At 42.1% G+C, this 23,016-nt stretch overlaps 1 protein-coding gene across 1 annotated transcript in view; it reads right to left on the bottom strand.

Annotated features, from left to right (window-relative positions):
• Positions 1–23,016, bottom strand: part of ppm1lb (protein phosphatase, Mg2+/Mn2+ dependent, 1Lb) — a 56,110-nt gene that overhangs the window by 9,684 nt on the left and 23,410 nt on the right. The window contains exon 2 of the mRNA XM_085243584.1: positions 2,729–2,945. Coding sequence (XP_085099710.1) covers positions 2,729–2,945 — 217 coding nt within the window. The remainder of the gene's footprint in view (positions 1–2,728; positions 2,946–23,016) is intronic.

Genomic DNA, 23,016 nt, shown 5'->3' with positions numbered 1-23,016 from the left:
GGCCTCTGCTGACTGCAGATTATTGGACGAAAGCAAAACAGTCCATTTTTCTGTTGTTGCATGCAGACATGTCACCCAGCCACATAAAGATTGGTACAAGCAGAATACCATACAGCATTAAGGAGACTGTTTCCATAATAGACTCTAAGCTCCTGGGCACTGCATCAAAGTCCCATCTTCCTTATCTTTCTTTGAGGCGCTTGTGTTCGCTGATAAACAACACAGGGATGAATGAACAGGGGGATAAATCTGATACGCTGTTGTCCTGGGGACGGGGAGCTGAATTGAGAGTGTGTATCTCTATTCTGCCTCACTCCCTCCCCTGCTAGCTCAATTTAGGCCCCCCGATTACTACAGAAAGCAGGGAGCTGCGCGCCCTAAACGATGCGATTGTGGAATCAGATACAAGGACAAGAATGCACAATTACCTGATCAGCAGATTCCCCCGAGACACCTGCAAGAAAGCCACAACAAATGCCACAGCAAATTCAATCCCTGAACTAGACAACACAGGAGCCCATTTATTGTAATGGAGATTGCAAGTTTATCTAGAAGCATCATGTCAGTCTGTCTCGCTGTGCTGTCCAAAAAGAAGGATGGGGCATAAGAAAAAGATACGAGCAGATGGATGTGTGGAAAGTATCTTTAAAACTCAATGCAACAGGTCCACTTAAGAACAGAAGAAGGCAGCGGGATCAGGAGAGGAGATTTACTTTTGGCCCCTTTTGGGAGTGACAGATCAGAAAGCCGATGATCATCTCCAGATGGAGAGGCAGCAAAGGAGGTGGAGGATAAAGCATCGAAGAGCAGGTGACTTCAGCTGCAAAAACAAACCTTCGAGAAGGAAGGATCAGCTGAAAGACTGAAAGACTGAAAGCTCCAACTCTGTTTTTAATTGACCTCGTTAACATCCTTTGTCACATGTCAAGCATTCACAGAAGGATGTGAGGCTTTCTCAGGGGCTCTTTCATACCCGTGACCGCCTCGCCACCTTAGATGTGATTCGCATGTCACTGTTGATGCAGGTTTTCATTTAGCCTCTATGCTTTCTCTTTACCCTCATGTCATCGGTTGAATGAGAGAATTCCCATGTGCTATAACTAATTTTTCACAGATTTGACCTTCATTCCTGCTCGTTACAGAAAGAGTAAACTCGCCATAAAATAAAGGATTATATTTCATATTCCACAGCATGTCTAGGGCTTACAGTTAACATGCATGTTACACAGGTGTGGGTGCCGGAGGTGTTGAAATGATGAAAAATTCACCTGTTTACATCACAGAAGGTTGGCGAGTATGGAGTGTGTGTATTAGCTACGCACGCATTAATTGCTTTGTCTGCTCGGCCTTGATTACCGTTTAAATGGATTTTGCTTTAATTGCGGAAACAAAAGCAGGTAATTCAGCTGCATCTGGAAGGCAGATCTGTCTGAATCAGCATTGCAGCAGGCGGCAGTGAAACTGTATGTAGTCACCGCATCGCTAAAATAACCGAAGACCTGAGAACACGGCAACATGATGATCACCACCCCCAAAAATGTGCAGAAAAACAAAACCCCCCCAAAACCCACTTCAAAAGAGCACGTCTCAAGTGACAGCTGACCTCACAGGTCTATTACAAGTGAGAGGCTCGGCCCTTGAACTGTGATGCATGTTTACAATTATTAATGAAGGCCACGTGCTTTTTTTTTTTCTTCTTGCCCCATGTGAGTTCTTTACAGCTGCTTTCAGTAACTTTGCAATTAACTGCACTTGAAGAAAATCGTCCATACAAACAAAACTTTGCAGTTACAACTCTGAAGACAGATTCTGTAAATAAAGACCTACTCGAGACTCCTTCCTCCTGCATTTACTCTCTCACCTTCACTTTAACCGGGGCACTGGAAGGAAAACTGACCTTCCCACAGAAATGCTGAATTGTTGAGGTTGCAGAAAGTCACTGCAGTGAGACCAGGAAATAATCTTACGATCCATATTTAAACTCTCTTGACTTTGTGTTCAATAAAGGCAGCACAGAAGGAAGACTTGCTATGAAACTCAAACAAAATCACTCATGTTCATGAATATGTCCACATCGTTCTCCTCCTTCTCCTCCTCTTTCCTGAGGTTGTTTAGCTGCACTTAGATTGGACTTTGCCATCGACCCTTTGTGTGTCTTTCTGTTTTGTATTTGTTGTTCTCGTTTTATTCTGCCTGTGGTTCTGAGCTTCCATTTCCCTATACTGTATAGCTTTAACCAATAAATAAAAAAAACAAAAGAAAACACACTTCCAACACATGAATCCACTCCTCTGAGCCTTTTCCTACCTCTTTCTATCCATCTCTCTCTCTTGCATTACCACTCTCTCCTTGCATGCCTCCCGAGATAATTACTACAAGCCTTGTGAAGATCAACTTGTATTTAAACAGCTGAATAAGCAAGGCCTTGGGGTGCTGACAGTCACTATTCAACAACCGTCAAATGAAATAGTGGAGAAGAAAATAATTTGTGTGCAGCATTACAGGGGACACTGCAGCAAAACACCTTTTGCTTCCATCTTGCGCTATCTGTATGCTCTTTAGTTTTGTGGTTGCACGTGTAGGCGGAAATACTGTATGCGTGTATTTTGATAGTTGCTAGCTACCGAACAAATGTAGCATCTAAACAACAACAACAAAAAAGGGCAGAAAGTTGGCATATTTGCAGAACGTATCATGTGTGAAGTTACGTGAACGGGCAAATACGCACCTGCTTCGTTGTAAGCGGCAGAGAGCTTTTCCAGTATTTCTCTGTCCAGCGTCAGTATCTGCTGCTCCAGGATGGAGGGGTAGGAGAGGCTTATCCTCTCCCTTTTTTCATCTTTCTCCTTGTCTTTTTCCCTGTCTCGCTCTTTCTCCCGTTCATAGGTCAGTAGCTGCTGGCGCAGAGCCTCTGGTAGGTGGGTCTTAGCAAACTCAGCAGCAGCCTGATAATGGAGAGCAGAGGGAGACAAGTAGAATTAGATGACTGCAGATAAAAAAAAAAAAATTTGGTGCTAGAAGAGAATAAATTCTGACATGTTGATGAGGGTGCTTTTCTTTTAATTGGTTATGTTTAAGCAGAAGCATAGGATGCGTAGGTCTCCATTTTCAAATGCATGGAATACTTAAGGGTTATAATGAGCAGAGGTGATTTATCATTTTTCAGCACTAAAGGCAGCTTCTCAGTTCTGAGGATATATATACACACTTAAGGTTTAGGAAAATCAAACAAGCAACCAGCCACACAATAAATCCTGCCCAAAATGGTGACTTTAATTTATTTGCATATACATTTTCCATGTAATTTTGTTACATGCGTTACAATGTAATCATTGTAACAAATCAAATTTACTAGACTGGTATACATTCAGTTTATTTTAAGCACATTTTCCTCACTGATTAATTATTTGAATAAATAAATCTTTGACTTTGTATATTTTAGTTGCACTTTGCACAAAATTATGGCTTCGTGTTTATTGAGGGTAGAGAATCCTTTTTTTTCTGAGTGCCATAACTTCTTCTGTGTATTCAGTTTAGGTTGGCCAATAAATCTAACATATGCATTTGTTTGCATGAACTCAGAACCCAGGAACAAGAAGCAGAGTTATTCACAGTTGGGGGATCAGACAAGGTGGAGAAACGCTAGCATACCTCAGTGGAAAATATCCCAAAACTGCCAACTGGCACATCTAACACTCACAGATTAGCATCTTTTATTTGTTAAATCCTTACAAAACCCAGAATGTAAAAACAAGATGTTGAGGCCATGTGGAGTGATACATGGTGGAACTATTTTTTGCCAGCAGCTCCCCAGAGTTTAGTCATCATGTTAAGATTTAAAGCTGCCTTACCAGCAATAAAGTAACTACCGTAATTGTCGGGCTATAAGCCGCTACTTTTTGCACAAGCTTTGAACCCTGCGGCTTTTAGTCAGGTGCGGCTTTTCTATGGATTGTCCATGATTTTTGTCATATCGTAAGACGATTTGTTTTATTTGTTCCGCTATTGTACGGCACTACGTTGCCTGGCGGAAGGGCATGTGATCGGACACACATCGGGGTTCAAGAGTAGTATGTTGGTCACATGTCCATCCGCCAGGCAACATAGTGCCGTACAAGTAGCGCGAAAAACAAACTTCAAAGTAGCGCTACACGTTCAGCGGGAGGCTTGGATGACAAGCGGCCATAAACTTGCGAAAAGCAAGTTATGCTCAACTCCACCGGTGGATTCTGACAGCGTGGAAAAGTGTGAAAACATCCATGATCACCAACGGATTTCAAAGGGCTGGACTGCTGCATGATGGAGAGGAGGACACCGCCACGGCCCTTCTGAGGGTGTTCGACTCTGACACTGACAACGAGGATTTCTTTGGTTTTGAAAGTGACAACGAAGGAAAGGAGCTGAGAGTGGATGACGAAGCCATCCTGAGCCTGTTCATATCCGACACTGGGGAAGATGGTGGGAATGACTGACTTTTCTTCTTGTTAAAGCCGTGTCACTGCACCTGAGCCTAAAAGGTAGTCCGAATCTATTTTTCTGGTGTGCTGTAGGTTATTGTTATGTACTACATTTGTTACTCATTTATGAAGCACAGTACATGTTTCGTACTTGTAATTACCGCTACTTGTACATATACCTAAAAAGTTATGCAAATATGTACCCATAACTTGTTTTTCAAAATATTAATAAAAGTGATGTCTCCAAACAGCCATCTCTTTCCTGACAATTCCCTTTGTGCATATTCTCTTACATATGATAAGTCAACATTGAAACACCTGCGGCTTTTGGTCAGGTGCGGCTAATGTATGTACAAAACAGGATTTTCCCCTGATTTTAGCTTGTGCGGCTAATATACAGGTGCGCTTTGTAGTCCGGGAAATACGGTAAGCTGATTTCCCAACATGTTCCAAAAACTTTTCCTATTTTGGAGACAGAATTGCAAGTGCAGTAAGTACAGATACGTACACGGTGACTTTGGCAGGCTGGACTAGCAGTAACCTGCTTGTTCTTTCGGTTTTGCTGAAGCAGATAAATCACAGATAAACAGAGATAAAGAAAGAAAAGTGCACCGCCAATCAAGTGTACACAGGCTAATGCTGTGGGATTGAGCTGAGCTAGAGAAACTTTATCCTCACCACTATCTATTTTACTCTAAGGACATCAACAGATTCTGTACAGATTCCCATCGCAGGTCCAGAGCAAATAATGCCTGCCTCCTCAGGCCCGGGCTTCAGAGAAAGCAGGCCAAGCCAAGGTCATGAGGTACAAATGTCAGATAATATACTGCTAACTTGCTTCTGGTCTGCATGATCCCAGATTCATAAAGCTCATATTTCATGTGGTTTCCCCTCCTAACACTTGCGGTGATTGAAGAGCAGTCAATTAAGAAAACAGAACGAGGAAAAAGGATTGCAATTTCCAGGCATTGGATATAATGATTAGAGGTCGTATGACAGAGAAGCTCAGATGAACCTGATGTCTCGAGTGCTCATACACTGTCCCCATTTAGCTCTCTCTTCTATCCATACCTCCCTCTCTTTCACTCTCCATCTATATCTCATTCTGCTCTGGGAAATTGCTTTCAAGGACTTAGATAACACTGCCTCCTCTGCTTTTTCTCCACACATGAAAACAATTCTTCCACTCCTCTCTTGTTATATCTTGTCAGCATAGTTGAAGCTTTGCTCTGCAAGCTCTGTCAATCCACCCCTATCTTCTCCAATGAAACCAAAACACTGTTATTCATGTGTGGATGTGCATGAATCTGTCTTTCATTTTCCATTTCCCACAGTCACTTTGCTCTACTCCCAAAGTGAGGTTCATTCCAAAATCACCATGAATCTTTTCTGAGAACAATCCCTGATGACATATTCTCATCCCGTGGCTAGCATGAAGGGGGTAGGAGTCACAAACCGAGTTCAAAGGTCAAACATAGAACAGGAAGTCTTTTGTCAGCTTGGGTTACGCTAAGTCAATTAGTGTGCAGTTTAATTGTTTGTCTGCCAGTCCTTAACAAAGCACTGGGGCCACAAACCGTTTCTCCAGCTACATTCCTTTTAACTATTTAACTGCATGTGCACATGCACCAGTCAGTGCGTGCAGGGAAGCCAAGACTTGATTATCTGATCCACAATGGCACATCTGATGCCAGCTTAGTGGATAAAGGGAGAAAAGGTTGGATGGGTGTAGAGCAGAATAAAAAGGACAAGAATCAAGAATAACAAAACACAAGGGAACAAAATTAAGAATGAGAACAGCAAACAGCATAAGAGCACAGAAGGAATGCAGGGAGGGCTAAAAAAAAATAAGAGGGTGAAGTAAACAGAGCTGGCTATCTGAGGTTGTTTTCATAGCTGGGAGAGACAGAGAGAGAGAGAGAGAGACAGAGAGAGAGAGAGAGAGAGAGAGGGGGCAAGAACTAAAATTATGAGGTGATGAAGATGAGTTTATGAAAAAGTGAATGAACAAGTGGTATAAAACACTCATGATCAGTAAAATTATAATTTTTAATTGTGCATTATTTAAAGCTATGTGACTCATGTCGCTGAACTGCTTTTGGCATGTGTGCACTGAGATGTGTTTCCTTGTGTATTTTCCTTGATCCTACAGCTAAATGAACTGATTGATGTGCATTTTTGCTGAAAATGGCTCTGAATGGAGAGTGAGCTGCCTTGGGCAGCATTTACTTTTAAGGGAACAGTATTGTACTTTGTATATATTCATGTTGTTTTATTTGTTCTATTTAAACACACTTTAAGGAGTTTGAGATTAAAATTATATTTGTTGCAATCCCCTTTTACCTTTCTTAAAGCAGGAATTCATTAAAGATCGATCAGATGATGATGCTCATGTTGAGAGATGACCAGAAATCTCAACTGAATTGCTTCCTCTGAGAAATACCACCTGAGCATTCGCATTTCCATCGTGTGCAGGGCCTGTTCGTGCTCGGCGGTGGCTGGCCAACACTCCGATCCATACAGGGCAACTGGGCGGATTACAGTCTTGTAAATCTTCACCTTGAGATGGTCTGGCATTCGACCCTTCCTCGCACGTCTGGAAGGATATCCCCATCGCCACCGATCATCGATCCCAAGTACTTGAATTGGTCGGGCTTCTTCAGGTTGTCGTGTTAATGGTGCCATCAGTTTGGGGGCCAGCTTCCATGTACTCTGTCTTCTTGATGTTGAGTCTCAAACCATGATCGGCCAGGCGCGTCTTCCATTGTTGTGTGTGCTGTTGCAGCTCACTTCTAGATTGATCCACTAGGAATACGTCGTCAGCATATAAGAGTGACCATGGGTGAGGTTGTTGGAGATCAGCGGTCACGGTGTCCATGCATAGTATAAACAGAAGAGGCAAAAGTGCCGAGCCTTGGTGTACACCTACATTGATAGTGAAGGGTAGCACCCTCACAGGGCACCTGACGACGCTGGTGATGTTTGTGTATAATAGTTTGATCCAGTTGACATAAGCTTCTGGGCTCCATGAGAACCTAGGGCATGCCAAATAAGATCGTGTGGTACTCTGTCGAACGCCTTCTCCAGGTCAAGGAAGGCCATGTGGACTGTCGATTTCTTCTCCCGGTGTTTCTCCACAAGCAGCCTTGCAGCATGAATGGCGTCAGTAGTGCCAGACCCCTTGACAAAACCGCACTGGTTTGCCGTGATGGTGGAGATTTGCCTTAGGCGGGCATCCAGGATCCGCTCAAAGATCTTCATAGCATGGCACAGGAGGCGTATTGGGTGGTAGTTGGTGCAGTCAGCCACGTTGCCTTTGGCTTTCCAGATTGGGACTGTGATTCTGGTGCTCCAGGCCGTTGGGGGTTTGCCTTCCTGGGTGATAGCATTGAATAGTGTGTTGAGGGCAGCGCGCCCCGCAAACCAAGGAGCTTCCAGGCTTCAGCAGGGATATTGTCTGGGCCAGGTGCTTTCCCATTCTTCATTTTCTTTATGGCATCTTTGACCTCTGCTGGTGTATTCGGTGGTTCTGGGCCATGGACGGGTGCGGCGCTGAGGATTGGGGGGTGTGGAAATTCTTGGTTGCTCGCTCCAGCGATTGAGGATGGCGGGCGGGTCGTGCAGGACTTGCTGATTCGAATCTTTAATAATGGATTGGATTTATATAGCGCTTTTCAAGGCACCCAAAGCGCTTTACAATGCCACTATTCATTCACACACTGGTGGAGGCAAGCTACGGTTGTAGCCACAGCTGCCCTGGGGCAGACCGACAGAAGCGAGGCTGCCATATTGCGCCATCGGCCCCTCTGGCCAACACCAGTAGGCAAGTAGGGTAAAGTGTCTTTTTGACGTGTTACACCTGACGATGGCCTGTGTGGAGCGATGCCGGCTGTTGACCAGACGATAAATTTTGTTCGCTCCTCCAGGGGTAGCAAGGTCGTGGTACAGCTGGTCGTAATGCGCCGCCTTTGCCACCGCTTTCTTCGCTTTCACCTTCAGGATCTTGTGCCGTTTGTAGTCCTTGTCGTGTCTGGACTGGTGCCACTTTTTCAGCGCGGACTTCTTCTCTTTCATGGAAATTTGGACTTCTGGGTTCCACCACCATATTTGCTTGTCAATAAAGCGCTTTCCTGGCTTGCTCTTCCCCAGGACGCTGGTTGCTGCTTCTCGGATTTGGTCGGCTATATTGTTCCAGGTGGCCTCCACTGGCTGGTTTGGGTCAATGTCAAGAGCGGTTGCACCCAGCGCCACCGCGAGGTTCCGCTTGCATTTGGGCGCACGCCACCACTTGATCTTCTCATCGGTGTTGGTTCTCACCTGTCGCCGTTGGCCAACGTCGAGCCTGAGGTCTATGACGAGGAGCCAATGTTGGGTCCTCGTCAGTCAAAGTTGCTAAAAATGTTTTCGCCTGATAATGAACTTCAGTATTTGATAAATAAAACAGTCTCTGAATGAAAGTATTGATTTGTTAATAAATGGGTCCAGATAGAATTTTTGCACTGCTAAAAATGATCATTATAACTGTGAGTCCCGACATCAGTCATGGTGGTGCAGAGCATCACACACGGCTCTCCTTCTGCTTTGTGCATCAAGAGAGCACAAAGCTATACGTCTATACACAAACACACCTTCATGTGTCAGCAGGGCCACCTACACACTGCGCATCATCCACCCTGTTACCCAAACACTCCCTGCTGACTGCAACAGTGAGCCTCTCCGATGCACAGTCCACCAGAAATAGTCAGACCTTCCATCCATTATATCACGAGGCTGCCCAAAAATGAGGGAAGTCATCAGAGTTTTCCTGTAGAATCACCCTGAGGGAGACTCATAACCCAAGAAGAGAAATCTTTTTCTGACAGATCAAGTAGGCAGATGGAGAGAAGAAGAAGAAGAAAGGGGATGAAGGGGGAGAGGCTGAGGAGCAGTGTGAGAACCATTCATTAGCATCACTCAAGCACATCATTAAAGAGAGGGGAGAGAAAGAGAGCAAGGAAGAGGGGGAGCATGGGAGACTCCAGCTTTAATACGGAACCTGTGATAAGTGACAGAAAACCATTAAAGTGGTATAATAAAAGCAAAAGCAGCGGGAACTAAAAAAAGTCTGGAAAAAGGGATCCAGAATATTTTCCTTTGTTGTTTTTATTTCCAATTTGAATCTTTTTAAATTACAGTCATAAAACATGTCATAGAGGAGATAACGACAGTGATCAAAGGTCCAATCTGACTATAGTAAGCAATGACTATATAATGTTCATCAATCTAGTTCTATGGACACTGCAAAGGATATAACTTATGTTTAGCGTAAATCAATGAATAATTCAAAGGATTTAATTAAAGGGAGAAAGGAGGGCTTGTTGCTGAGTGGGACCGTGTGTGTCCACTGCAGAGGTGTAGCATGTTTCTCCTCAGAATGACATTGCGGAGCTCAGTCGGTCCACAGGGTCTAGAAGAGCATGAGCATGAAGGTCTAATTTCATGACTGCACACCAGAGCTTTGTATGTGCTGAAGGTTTGCCAAGTATACTGTAGGATGTGAGTGTGTGTTAGTTTGGTATGACATTGTCTCTGTAACAAAAAAAGAAGCTCTTTTGTACTTGCACAGAGTCATCATTTGAAAAGTTGAAACAGGAAAACAATTTCACTGCAAGATCCATTTAGGAGCTTTTTGGAGCTCAGTCAAGACAAAGTTCCTAAGTGCTCTGATAAACTCCCGTGTGATACAAGCAGAAGCTGTTAAATGGACTTTGTGGTTTGCTATTTATAAGCCTGTTTTTCTGCACTTTAATGCACTAACGTTAAGGCTTTATGCTCAGACGTGAGCTTAGATGTGTTTGGCAAGACTAAAATTAAATAAAACTAAATCATACACTTGAATCTACTCATAGGCTATTTATTAAAGATGTACACAGCCATCGTGACATTACCCACTGGCTCATAAAGTCTAGTTTGGAAGCTTCGAGCTCAGCCTTTAGGCATGTGGGCATCTTGGTGTTTCAACGCCAGATGTCATCAAAAAGAGGTGGATCAGGCTGAGAAACCAAAGAGGACTCTTATGAAGGTCATGGTATGCTCATTCTAAAAGAAAACCCCAGTTTATCCTCATTTTTAGCTCTTCTGGAGGTGAGCATGACACTAGTGAATAAAATCATAAACTTACGAGGAAAGAGTTAAGGGAGTCAAGAGCTGCTTTTTCAAAGATTTCTATACAATCAGACTTCTTTTTGCAACCACACGAGTCACCCTGTGGTTCCACATTGACTTCAAGTTTTAGACCCTGAAGCTACCTTCATCTTCTCTATACAGCAGGCATGTCAAAATCATTTTACACTGTGGGGCACGTGCAGCCCACTTTGATCTTGAGTGGGCCAGCCAAGTGAAACTCCTCTTTCCACTCCATCAGTGTAAAGAAGTTTAACTACACTTAATCCCTGAGACATCTTTGTATTAGAAAAAGAAGTGCAATTTCAACAGCTCTCAGTTTTTTCGCCAAACTGGTGGAAATGTTGGGCTTAAATTGTAAGACTTAAATGTGTAATATTTCAACAACAATACCTAGGCTGCCCTTTAATTTAAAAAAAAGAAAGAGAATATGAATATGTCCCTTTGTTTGTTAGTTTGTTTTTTAAACTGTGAACCCGCAAAAATCCCCCCATAAATTTCTATAGTAGATAGTAAGAAAAGGAAGGTTTCTGTTTCTGTCATTTAATTGTTTATCTTTTACTGTGGTATAATATGAAAGGCCATGTGGGACGTCTTTATTAGCAGGAAAAGGTGTAAAACTTAAAAAAGTGCAAAATTTATGCCTTCCCTCACATTTCCCATAGCTGTCCTGTGATCCAGATTGGAGTCTTTGCTGGGCCGATTTTGGCCCCTGGGCTTTATGTTTGACACCCGTGATATACAGTCAATGTTTCTACTGCTCAGTAGCTTTCTAACTTTAATCACATCACATTTTTTCTTCTATCAGAACATCTATTGATTCACCTCACTTATCTACACTGGATCCATTTGACTTGTTTTACCATAACAGCCATCTGCTGAATCCCATGAGATGTGATTGTTGAAATAATCATTATCCTGTAACAGCTTTTTCTACCGCAGCTGTGATATTAATCTAGAAAGAAAGGAGTCGTAAGTAAGGGCAGGGAATCTATTGAAAAGCTATCGTAAACCTGAGTATTACAACTCAATAACTTGCTTCCTGTGCGGTGTGAGCCTGGGGCCAGACTGGAAGTGTTTGTGTGGCCTTGAAAACACACCCTTGTGCCCAACACACAGACTTTTGCCCAGACCAAAAAATCTGAAACCATTCCACTCTTCCAGCCGTTAAATCTCTCCCAAAACCACAACAAACATCCTGAGCACAGATGGACTCAGGGAGGCTGAGGGTGGGGCGATGGCACTGTGAGCCACAAATCCCCTTTAGGGACCTACAAAGCTCATACAGTTCTGCACATTGTGACAACTTGAGCTAAAGAAATATTTAAAAATAAACCACTCAGAGCAACTTTCATATTCAAATACCAGCCATGTCGCAGAGGGTATACGTAAGGGCCAACAGAGAGCCGACAGCGTAAAGAGGACAGAAATCTGCAGTGAATGAGGATTTCAGAGGGAAAAGGCAGCGCTATAAAAATGGATGAGGACTGGAAAGTTGAATAGAAGTCCATTAAAAGTGGCAGGAAATGCTTCACTGCCTTCAGCATTCACAGAGAGAAAAACACATCGCCATGAAATACTGCCTCTTGGCTAAACACAGTTAGCCTCATCTCTTTTCTATTTCTGACTGTGACTGAATAAGAGGGGCAACATTAGTAAGATGGGAACATCTGGTAACCGCAGTCACAGCTGCCAAAGTCTCGGATTGGCGGGACATCCCACCTCGCCAGTCATCTGACAGCACGTCCCCTCAAATGTTTGGCAGCACACAAATACCTGCGCCCGTGGACAACAGACAGCAGGTTGTTGGCCCGTTCTGTCTCCAATAAAGATTTTACTGCAAAGGTGACCGTCCTGCGAATCCAAATCTACCACCATAAACACACACAGGCACACAGTTGCACACTTATAACCAGCCATCACACTGCAGAGGGAGATCTTGCTCATAAAGTGAAATCTCATGGAAGTGATTCGCATTTAGCGAGTAAACAGACTCGGAGTCATCAGTCTGCCTTTCCGGTCTCTGCTCGCAACACACACATCTCAGAGTAAGATCTCATCGTGTGTCCTTCCTGTGACAGCCAAGTCCATTAAAGGAGATGAAGACACATATAAAACCTAAAGAGTCTATTAGAAGCAAGCAGCCTAGTTGATCCATCACTTCATATAGCCTCACCTGGTAATAAGACAACCGTGTTAGTGTCTATGATCTTGATACAGACTCAACAGTGGTCTCATGTTTGGTTTATATAAAAGAAGGCTTGCACGCATTTTCAAAACTCTGTACTTGCAAGAAAGGATTCACAAAACTGCTGAAGTATGCTTGCATTTCAACTGCTTGTGTTACAGCCTGACTGATACTGGATATGTGCTGATGATACTGATTAATATTTGAGAGTTAAAGAGGACCTATTATGTCCACTTAACCTCCATATTTTTATTCTCTCATCCAGAGTGGCTTTGAATTATTTAGCGTTCAGAATTATCCTTATTTATCTTACACTGGGCAGTCCCTCAGTTTATACTCTGACACAACCTGATTAAACTCTCCCTGTAGGACAGTCTTCCGATTGGCTCCCTCTTGCAAACAGAACGTTTTAAAAGAAGTCGGAGCTATGCAATTGAGATGACTATATTGAAGATACATTATTTTGCCTTCCCATTCTTAATTCATGGGGTTTAACATGATGTCAGCCCACCTTTTACAGCTGTAACAGTTTCAACACTGGGAAGTCTTCCCTCAAGGTTTAAGAATCTGTTTATGGGAATTTTTGACCATTCTTTGTGAGGTCAAACATGATGTTGGATAAGAAGGGCTGGCTCACAGTGTCTGCTCTAATTCATCCCAAAGGTGTTCTGGGGGTTGATGTCAGGACTCATGCAAGTCAAGCCAGTCAAGTTCTTTACACCAAACTCGATCATCCACATCAATGTGGACCTTGCTTTGTGCGCTGGTGTGCAGTCATGTTGGAACAGGAAGGGGCCACACCCAAACTGTGTCACAAAGTTAGGAGCGTGAAATAGCCCAAAATGGCTGAAGCATTAAGAGTTCCTTTCACTGGAACTAAGGGGCCGGACCCAGCTCCTGAAACACAACCCCACACCATAATCCCTTATCTACCAAACGCTCCACATGTCACAACAAGTGTCAGACATGTCTCCTGGCAACTGCCAAACCCAGACTCCTCAATCAGATTACCAGACAGACAAGCTTGATTTGTGACCTTCAGAGTACAGTGGTGCCGTGCTTTACACCACTGCATCTGACGCATTGCATTGTGCTTGACGATGTAAGACTTTGATGCAGCTGCTTGGCCTTGGAAACCCATTCCACGAAGCTCTCTAAGTACTGTTCTTGATCTAATTTGAAGGTCACACGAAGTTTGGATGTTTGAAGTGATTGACTCTGCAGAAGGTTGGCGTCCTCTGCGCATCATGCACCTCAGTATCCACAGATCGTGCTCTGAGATTCATACCACTTCATAGCTGACTTGTTGTCATTCATGTTGGTCTTGATCAGTGGATATTCGGCTGGTTTGTTTGGTTAGTGGACATAGAAGCACTATGTAAAAACAGAATCACTACAAGGAGGCACGATATGATGGCTGGCAGTGTTACGCTGACAAGTTAAATTGCGTGTTTTCAGTTAATCTCTACCACTTTCCCATTCTTGCTGACTACGCAATAAAACAATGTTTGGCTTAGTTTGGTTTTGTAAATTCTATAAATGAATGGTAAACAAAAGTTATTTTGATTGACTGGTAACACGAATAAAGGCAAGTAAATCAAACGATCAGTTGACGAGGGTTGGTCCTTGGGATCTCTGAAGCCTGCTGAGAACCTTTTGTTGTGTGTCAAGTTCTACATCTCTTGTCTCATTGTCTGCCAGCTCTCCTCTCCCCATACACTACTCCACTGCTGTGGCTTAAAAAAAAAAATCAATGACTTCACCACAAAGCAAAAACATGACATTTCACAAGAAAATTACAACCTTGCTGTGACATGACCACTTAAGAGACCCACAAACTCTTCTCAAAGGTGTCACTGTTCTGCAGGTCCTGTTATGTCGATCAACAAACATCGCATGCTTTGCTTTTAGGCAGGAGGACCATTCAAGAACAATACTTGGTCTAAATGACATCTTTGGCTTCTCTAAGCTCAAATGATATGTTACTCATCAACAGAGAGAAAGTCAGCCAATAATATCTGGCACATTGGGTCTGCTTTTAAGTGCGAGTAACATTGTTTTCCTCCCACATTCAACAGCAAGAAAAGTGCAGCTACTTAAATAGCAAATGACAGGAGATCACGGGGAATATTAAGCGAATGGTGCAGAGGCGCTGATGCCCACATCTCCAACATGGCTGTAAATAACATTTTAGACTTTCATCTTGCTGCTCTCTTTGACATACGTACAACACACGTTACACACTGCACGAACACACAAACAGCTGCCATAGTGTGAAAGTGGCACTCATGAAAAGTAACACTGCAGCCCTGTAATTTCTTGAGTTATTAGCAACATGAATCTGAGTGCTAAGCAGCAGCGTGAAAGCGTAGCCCGTTAGCTTATGTGCACCATAGTGCAGGTGCCAATATTCATGCCTGCATGTCAATGACAGATAGAAACAGCCTTTGGCCTAGGGCCTCCAGATGCCACAAACCTGTCTTTCAAAACAGAGAGAGGTGGCAATTAAAATGATTCCAACTGGCATAAAATCAGAATGGGCCACAAACACAACGATGAGGATGTGAGAGTGATGCAAAAAAAAAAAAGAAAAAAAAGAAATAAAGAGATGAGAGAAAGAGAACAGAGGTGAAAATCCATTTTAGACGAGCGTTCAGGTGAGGAAAAATGAGCCGAGTGAGAGACAGAGAAAGAATAAGTGTAGAGAATCACTTACAGTTTGGATGTGTTGCCACATTTCTTGCAGGTGTGGGACTGATTAAACAAAACCACACACATAACACTTTCAAGCCTAATTGATAGGCTTTTTCTCAGACAGCTGGCTTTGCACAGAATAAAATGTTCCTTTTCTTAACTTTCAACAGAAGCAAATAACCCAAAGAAGCCGTGACTGACCACAAATAGCACTGAAGTTGGGTTTTAGAAGTGCAGGAAACAGGAATTCTAGGTTGGGAGCCCATTTTCTAAAATGAAAGGAAGATGTTTTCAGCAAAGCAACCCTTTAGTCATGATTATAGGTATATGTGTTAGAATAGGTATTACTGTAAGAAAGTGGTACTTTTGTGTTGTGCCTGCACCACTGACAGCACTTTGAATACTTTCTCATCCTCCACCTTCAGTAAGTCTATTATTACCAAGAGCCAGCAACAACCACACGCAATCCCACGCTTTTACTACTGCTGCAAGAAAACAAATGATGATTCTGAATAAATATCGCACAGTCCTACGACACAACTGAGCAGGGAAGACTTCCCACAGGCCTCTTCTTCCAAGTCTCTGTAGGAAAGTACACTCTGATCGGATTAGCTAAAAAGAGTGAACGGGGGTGGGGGGTGGGTTAGAAATAAATGAGAGCTGTGTCACCAAGCTGCAGAGTCAACATGTCCACTGTGCGGGTGAATTTCTTTCTTTTAGGCAAGCAAAATGCCTTATTGATTACTTAGTGCAATCACAGACAATATGCACCGTGAATGGCAGTCCTGTCTATCATATAATACAGCTGCATTCAGACATAGTGGTGACTGTGTTTTCTGATGGGTAGTGGCCCATTTAGAGCTCAAGTGCATTAATTATTCAGCTTATTATTTAGTCAACTGTCATTCAGCACATGACATGATAGGATCACGCAACTGCTGCAGATTTGTCAGCTTTACATGCTTGATGCCAATCTCCTGTTCCACCACATTGAACTTAACCTTGTTTTCCTGTTCTTAGCTGACAGGAGTGGCACGCAATGTGGTCTTCTGCTGCTGTGGTCCATCTGCTAAAGGTTCGATGTGTTGTGCATTCATAGATGCTCTTCTGCATACTGTCGTTATAACAAGCGGTTATTTGAGTTACCGTTGCCTTCCTATCAGCTCTAAGCAACCTGGTCGGCTTCTGATTTCTGAAATTAACATTTTCACCTCACATGTTATTTTCATTTTCAGACCATTCTCTGTTAACTCCAGAGACCAGCCCACCTGGCATCAACAACCATGCCCCAAAGTTACTTAAATTACCTTTTTTACCCCATTCTGATACTCAGTTTGGACTTCATCAGGTTGCATGCCTACATGCCTAAATACTAGGGATGGGTATCGTTTAGGTTTTATCCGATACCGGTGCCAAATCTGTACTTTTGAAACGGTGCCGGTGCTTAAACGGTGCTCGAACCGGTGCTTAAAGAATGGAGAACACAAAATTGGTCCAAAAACCTCTCATGTTCAGCTGGTTCACCAGGCCATCAGACTGCTGAACACGTCATAGACACCTCAGCTTCACTACTGGAACTTTAACATTATGCACTCCATACTGTACAGTAATGCCACTGTTTTGCACATGTCTCAACTCTGTATATTTTATATATTTTATTTATTGTTTACTCTATTTAATTTGTAAAATATGTGTACACACACACACACACACACACACACGTAGGAAAATATTTACTATACACATCCAGAAATGCATATACTATTATATATTGTACATATATTTATTAGTTTCAGATGTAGCCATTCTTGTATTTTGCTTGTTTACATTATTGTATTTTGCACAACTCTGTTGCTTGTGAAGCTCGCACACAAGAATTTCACTCACATGTGCTGTACCAATGTACCTGCACATGTGATGTGACAATAAAGGTGATTTGATTTGATTTGGTTTTTGTAAAAAGATAACAATGTTAGCCTTTTCTGCAGCTATAGGGCATATATGGTATCACTCTTGGCTGGAAGCAGTGCTTAATCAATGGAAAAAAACACAAACTTTGTCCAAAAACCGCTCATGTTCAGCTGTTTCCCTCTTTTTCTTTGGTCATTTTAGCCTTTTTGGCCAGGGTGAAGGGAGTAGCTGCCATCAAACAAGAAGACAGCCGCATGTAGATATGATGATGTTTGCTAGTTCACCTTACATGCATTAATGTAATAACGTGGTTAGCCTACTCAACGTAAATTACTCACGCAGAGAAGAACGGCTGCTGCTGCTGCCATCATCATCCGTCATCATTTCTGCTACACTGGCAGGGCTAGGGGCCAGGACTCTCCTCTTCGTGTTTTTAGGTATGTTGCTAACTCCGGGTCCGATAACAGGCACCACACCGCAGTAGATGCGCTCGGTGTGAGGTCTCGCAGCAAGCTATCAAATACAGCGCATTTCTTGGTTTTTGGAGAAAAAAAAAACGCTATGCGTCGCTAGGTGTTTCATCGGATTTGAGGAGTTACCTCCTTTGACAGTATCAGCTTAAAGCACTTGTTGCAGGCTGCTGAGTTTGCATCTTTTGCTGTGAAGTACAGCCAGACTTTTGACCGCTTCGCCTTGGGCATTTTTAATCTGTAGCTCTGCATAAAAGAACGTACGTACCTGGCCCCGCCTACTATCCTCGGAAACGTAAAATGATTGGCTAGAAGTGTATCACAGCTCAGGAAAAAAAAGCACCGAAATAAAGCACCGAAATGTGCGCTGCTTTTCGGTCTGGTTACTACCGTTTATGTCAGAACCGACACCGGTACCCATCCCTACTAAATACATTGAGTTGCTGCCAATGTGACTGGCTCATCAGAAAACTGTGTTAATGAGCAGTTGAGTAGACATCTCATGTTAAAAAAGGTGAACAAATAGTTTTTAAATCTAGACATTTTTAAAGTGGCAAAAATAATCTCAACATCCCTCAACAGTGCAAATAAGCACAGCTTATAAAGATTTATTGTTTTTTTCCTTTCAAATAATATTCGAAACACATAGGGTGATTAATGAGGGCTAACAAAAGAAACCATTTTGGTTGGGACTCTTTGGGGTTTTGTGCACACACAAACAAGTAATTAAAAAATGTCAGAGTAACCCATAATATTATATTATAGCCATTTGTTACTTCTAATGATGCAAAAACCATAGGTCCAACAGTTTTGTTTCCCGCTTATCATGCAGTAATATGTCAGCAAGTGGACTAAATTATTGCAAATTTGCAGTTTTTCCTTAAACGAACAGATGTAAGCCAAGAACGATGACTGTTTCCGTTCAGGACCCAGGGGATTTGGGTAAGCACTTCTCAGATATCCATCAGCTCACAGATGCCCTTGTGCTGAGGACGAAGGCAGCACTATTAAAACTTTGTAAGATGTATTTGTATATAATAAAAAAAGGCCCATACAGACCACTCAAGGCTGCAGAAGAGAGAAGAGAAAAGAAGAGAAGAGCTTGGTGTCTTCATAGGCCTGTCTTTTAGCATCTATTAGAATTGCATTTGTCCTTCAGAGCCCCACACCTAGCTTTGTTCTATTTTTATGCAAACACACACCTCTGCGTGACTTCTTTGTGTTGAGTATCCGGTTGTTCAGGGATGACACGACGAATCCTACTTCCGGGTCTAAAGTAGTCTGCGTTTAATATGGCTTTTGTGTTGTTAACATGTTTAATGTTATGTATTTTCTTCTATTTGATCTCAAAAAGCTCCTAAAACAGTCAGTGATCACTGTTGACCTCCCTCGGCTTTTATTACCGCTAATCATTTATTTAAGCTCAGTTTTTAAAACCTTAGGATGTAACTACAGCCCAGCCCATGCAGCAGTATATGAATGACTAACCTCGTATTATGGATGGATTATCTCAGTTGTTCTCCTGGCTGAAGTTTGGTCCTTTTACAGCATCCTGCCATGCGATTACATTTGTTCCTGACCACCGAGAACACTCACGTTAACTTTTATCGAGTGGAAAAAAAGTTAGCTTGTTTATATTATGTTAACATAGATGTGTCGCTAGCGGTCACGTAGCACATCATTATATATCAGCTAGCCAAACTTCAGTAACCCTACAAACGTCACTGCTGTTTAGTTTCTGTCTTCATTTATGTTGGAAGTGATAACAGAGCTGTACGTTTTAATTTGTTTCCAAAACCCCGCAGTCAGGACATGCTATATTGTATTTAGATAGAAGCTAGCGAGCTAACTCCCTGCTAACTTCTAACTCCGTTAAATGTCATAAATTCTGTTTTCATGGATGCCTGGATGTTAAACTCAATTGTTACACCTGGTAGAGCAGAACGCTGATCATTTTATTAAAGATGAAAGACTTTAGACAGTTTTTCAACTCTCAGTAACGCCATAGTGATCATATGGACCTGCAGCGGAGTTTAGGCCCAGACATGGCTAGTGACGTCAGACTGAACAACCGGATACTGCTGATTTACTTTCCTTTGATTTGTGGAAAAAGGGGGGGGGAAGCACTGAGCAAAAGTCTCAAGCCACTCTTCATTTGTTTTGCTGGGAAAATAGAAAATGATTTCCATTCATGTGCAAGCATACGTGAAACATGTAAACAAGGCAAAATAGTTCACATTATTAACCACTGAAAGTCAATATTTTGTATGACCCCCTTTATTTTATCTAACAACACCTGAACTTACATAGGCAAGCTTTCTTGTAATTTTTTAAGGAATAGTCCTTTCCAGACAGTATTCCATGGTGAAACAAAATCTGATGGTAGTTTTCTGCGTTCATAATTTCATTAATTTTGACAAGATCCCCAACACCACCGGTGGAATTACGGTCAACACTGCTTTATTGTGTTTTTGAAGTGTGTCTAACACTGGTGACAACTCCTCAAACGTAGCAGAGGGAATCTTTCTTTTTGAAGGACGGCTTCTTCTGCCTTTCACCACAGACGGTCCGTTTATATTTTCATCAAGAGTCTTTTTTTGTGCTGCTGAAGATGTAAAGTCAATGTTATGGCCAACCTCTGGCTGTATCTTGGTTGTGTTCCCCGGTCAACTCCAAAGCCTCCACTGTGCTTTATAGATGTCTGTAGACTCTCACTGTTGTACCTCTCTCGTGGCATCCTCTGTATATACTGACAACAATTTTAATGAAAATTTAGAATAGATGACTCTATAAAACCTTCCTTCAGAATGGCTTCCTGACAGCCACCCTTCCACTGAGACCATTTTGGATGAAGCTTCAGTGAGCAGTAGATGGATCCAGATGCATCTCTCAGGTCATGTGTTTTTGATGGATTTTTCCACCTATTTCTTAAGGATATGAGTTTCAGATACTATTAATCTGCTTTAAATTGTTTTAGGGAATTTTTTTGTTTTTTATTTTTTAGACCTGTCACTTCTTTTCTCCTCCAGTTGTCCAATTTTCTCACTTTAAGGACACATTGCACACCATGCTGGGATTTGCCCAGTTTCTGGCTAATAGCCCTTCTAGAATCACCTTGTTAGTGCAAAAATATTATTTTATGCCTGTCACACTTTGGCATTTTTTTTCATGGATTCACCTAAAGAAATGTGAATAAATGACATGTTTTTACAAAAGGTTAGTAACAAAGTGCCTAAAGCCACAATTTAAAATTCGTTCTTTGTTCAATTGTCTCCAATATAGCGAATAAAGACATTCCTCTGAAAATGATCAGCTACGATAGCTGAATCTGAAAAGACCTTTAGAAAGCTTGGAGAACTGCTACTCAAGACTGATTTAAAAATGACAAGAAAGTCTGGCTTTGACAGGTGATTCAAGACTTTTGCACCATACTGCACGACTCAGTAGCAATGTTCTTCACACGCAGAAACCTTGTATTCCCATGCGTCTTTTTCATTTGCTTTGTGATTCGTTTCAGTCTTTTTAGTGCTCACAGGATTAAGAAGAAAAGGTTTGCACAGACAACAAAGTTCCCTGCCAATAAACCTTTCTTCAGGGGCCGTTGTAGCATCTTCCTTTGGGTTAAGAGGTCCAAGTGTACTGGGTATTAGAGGTGATTATCACCACCTATTATCTTGACCAATAACATTTTGCAAAAGGTTACAAACTCCAGAGGCCAGGCCAGAGAGAGTTATTCTCTCTCATGGAAACCACTGCGCCTTGTTTGCAGTGCAGGATTTTCTTCCATTGCTCATCTATGTTATAATTGACCACTTCTGCAAAATGTTCACCGAGCACCTGAATGAGAAGCTGCCAAGGTCACCATTATTTCCTCCCAGGGCTGCTTTAGCTAACTCGAGCAAAGAGTTGTTCTGTTCTGTTGCTGGCGGCAAGAGGAAACACTGCTGTCTTCACACACTCCCAGTATCTGTGGGACGCATAACATTTACTTTTTGTCCAACTTTACAATTAGCCTTGATCGTACGCCCACATACCAGAGCAATGTCAAAACTGTAATGCTGAGAAACAGAAACAGTGAAACTGACACTGATTTAAAAGCAGTCCCAGTGCTTTAAAAAAAAAAAAAAAAAAAAAAGTATCCCATCAGTTAAGGTCACAACTCTCACTTAACCGTCTGGGGATATGAATCTAATTCTTTTTCAACCACTCCGGTTTTACTTTTCTGCTTTTGGTCATCATCTTGATGTACTGCCCATCCTCTCTAAAGGATTAGGTCATGGACTGCGGCCGTATAACACAACTTGATGCAATTTTTAATTCATTGCAGTCTGGGGACAATAAAACAGCCCCACATAGTTCAATCCACCAGGCTCCATAGCTGTGAATACTGTCATTTTTAATTCCATCCAAGTTAAACTTGGCAACTTTTGCTTGCCCAAAAGAGGAGGTTTAATTTGAACTCATCTAGATTAGCTGAACTCAGATGTTGGTTTATTGTTGTTTTTGGTTACCATTTACAAATACTGACTGTCTTCATGTGAGGCTTTTGGGAACATCGGTAAACTGAAGCCACATCACCTAAAGTTTAAACACTGCAGTGAAATTTGGACATAGAAGGACTGCAGCAGTCTCTCAAATGCTTCTTTGTGCTGTACACATTGTTGTGATCACAGCATCGGTTCATACAAATTCATCTTTGTATAGAATAGCATACTTTGGCAGTAACCAAACACCTAATGTCTTCATTTACAGGCAATGGGGTATTGTCTGGGCCATTATCTTTACCACTGGAGTCCAAGCAGCTTATCAATGAAATAATTAGCACACCTAGATTAGCACACATTTTAAGCCTGGATTTTGGATGATTACTCAGTGTGTGTTACAGGCATGACAAAGTAGCCCATATGGAAAAGATATATATAAATCTTATAAAGTTTGTATCTGTCTTGTGTGAAACTTGTATGAAAAGCATATAAGAGTGAAAACAGATATAAGATCCCTTGAAAAATTATATAATGAAACTTGTATGTTTTGGATACTTACTAAAACAATGTATGAAAGTAATGCGAAAGTGGCCACTTTCATGAGTAAATCATGTAAGCCTTATATGATTTACTCATGAAAGTGGCCACTT

Source organism: Mchenga conophoros, linkage group LG14 (genome assembly GCF_057382185.1).
Source record: "Mchenga conophoros isolate Kocher_MC1m ecotype Shallow Benthic linkage group LG14, M_conophoros_male_GT1.1, whole genome shotgun sequence".
Taxonomy (NCBI): domain Eukaryota; kingdom Metazoa; phylum Chordata; class Actinopteri; order Cichliformes; family Cichlidae; genus Mchenga; species Mchenga conophoros.
This window is presented reverse-complemented; position numbering and strand designations above follow the sequence as displayed.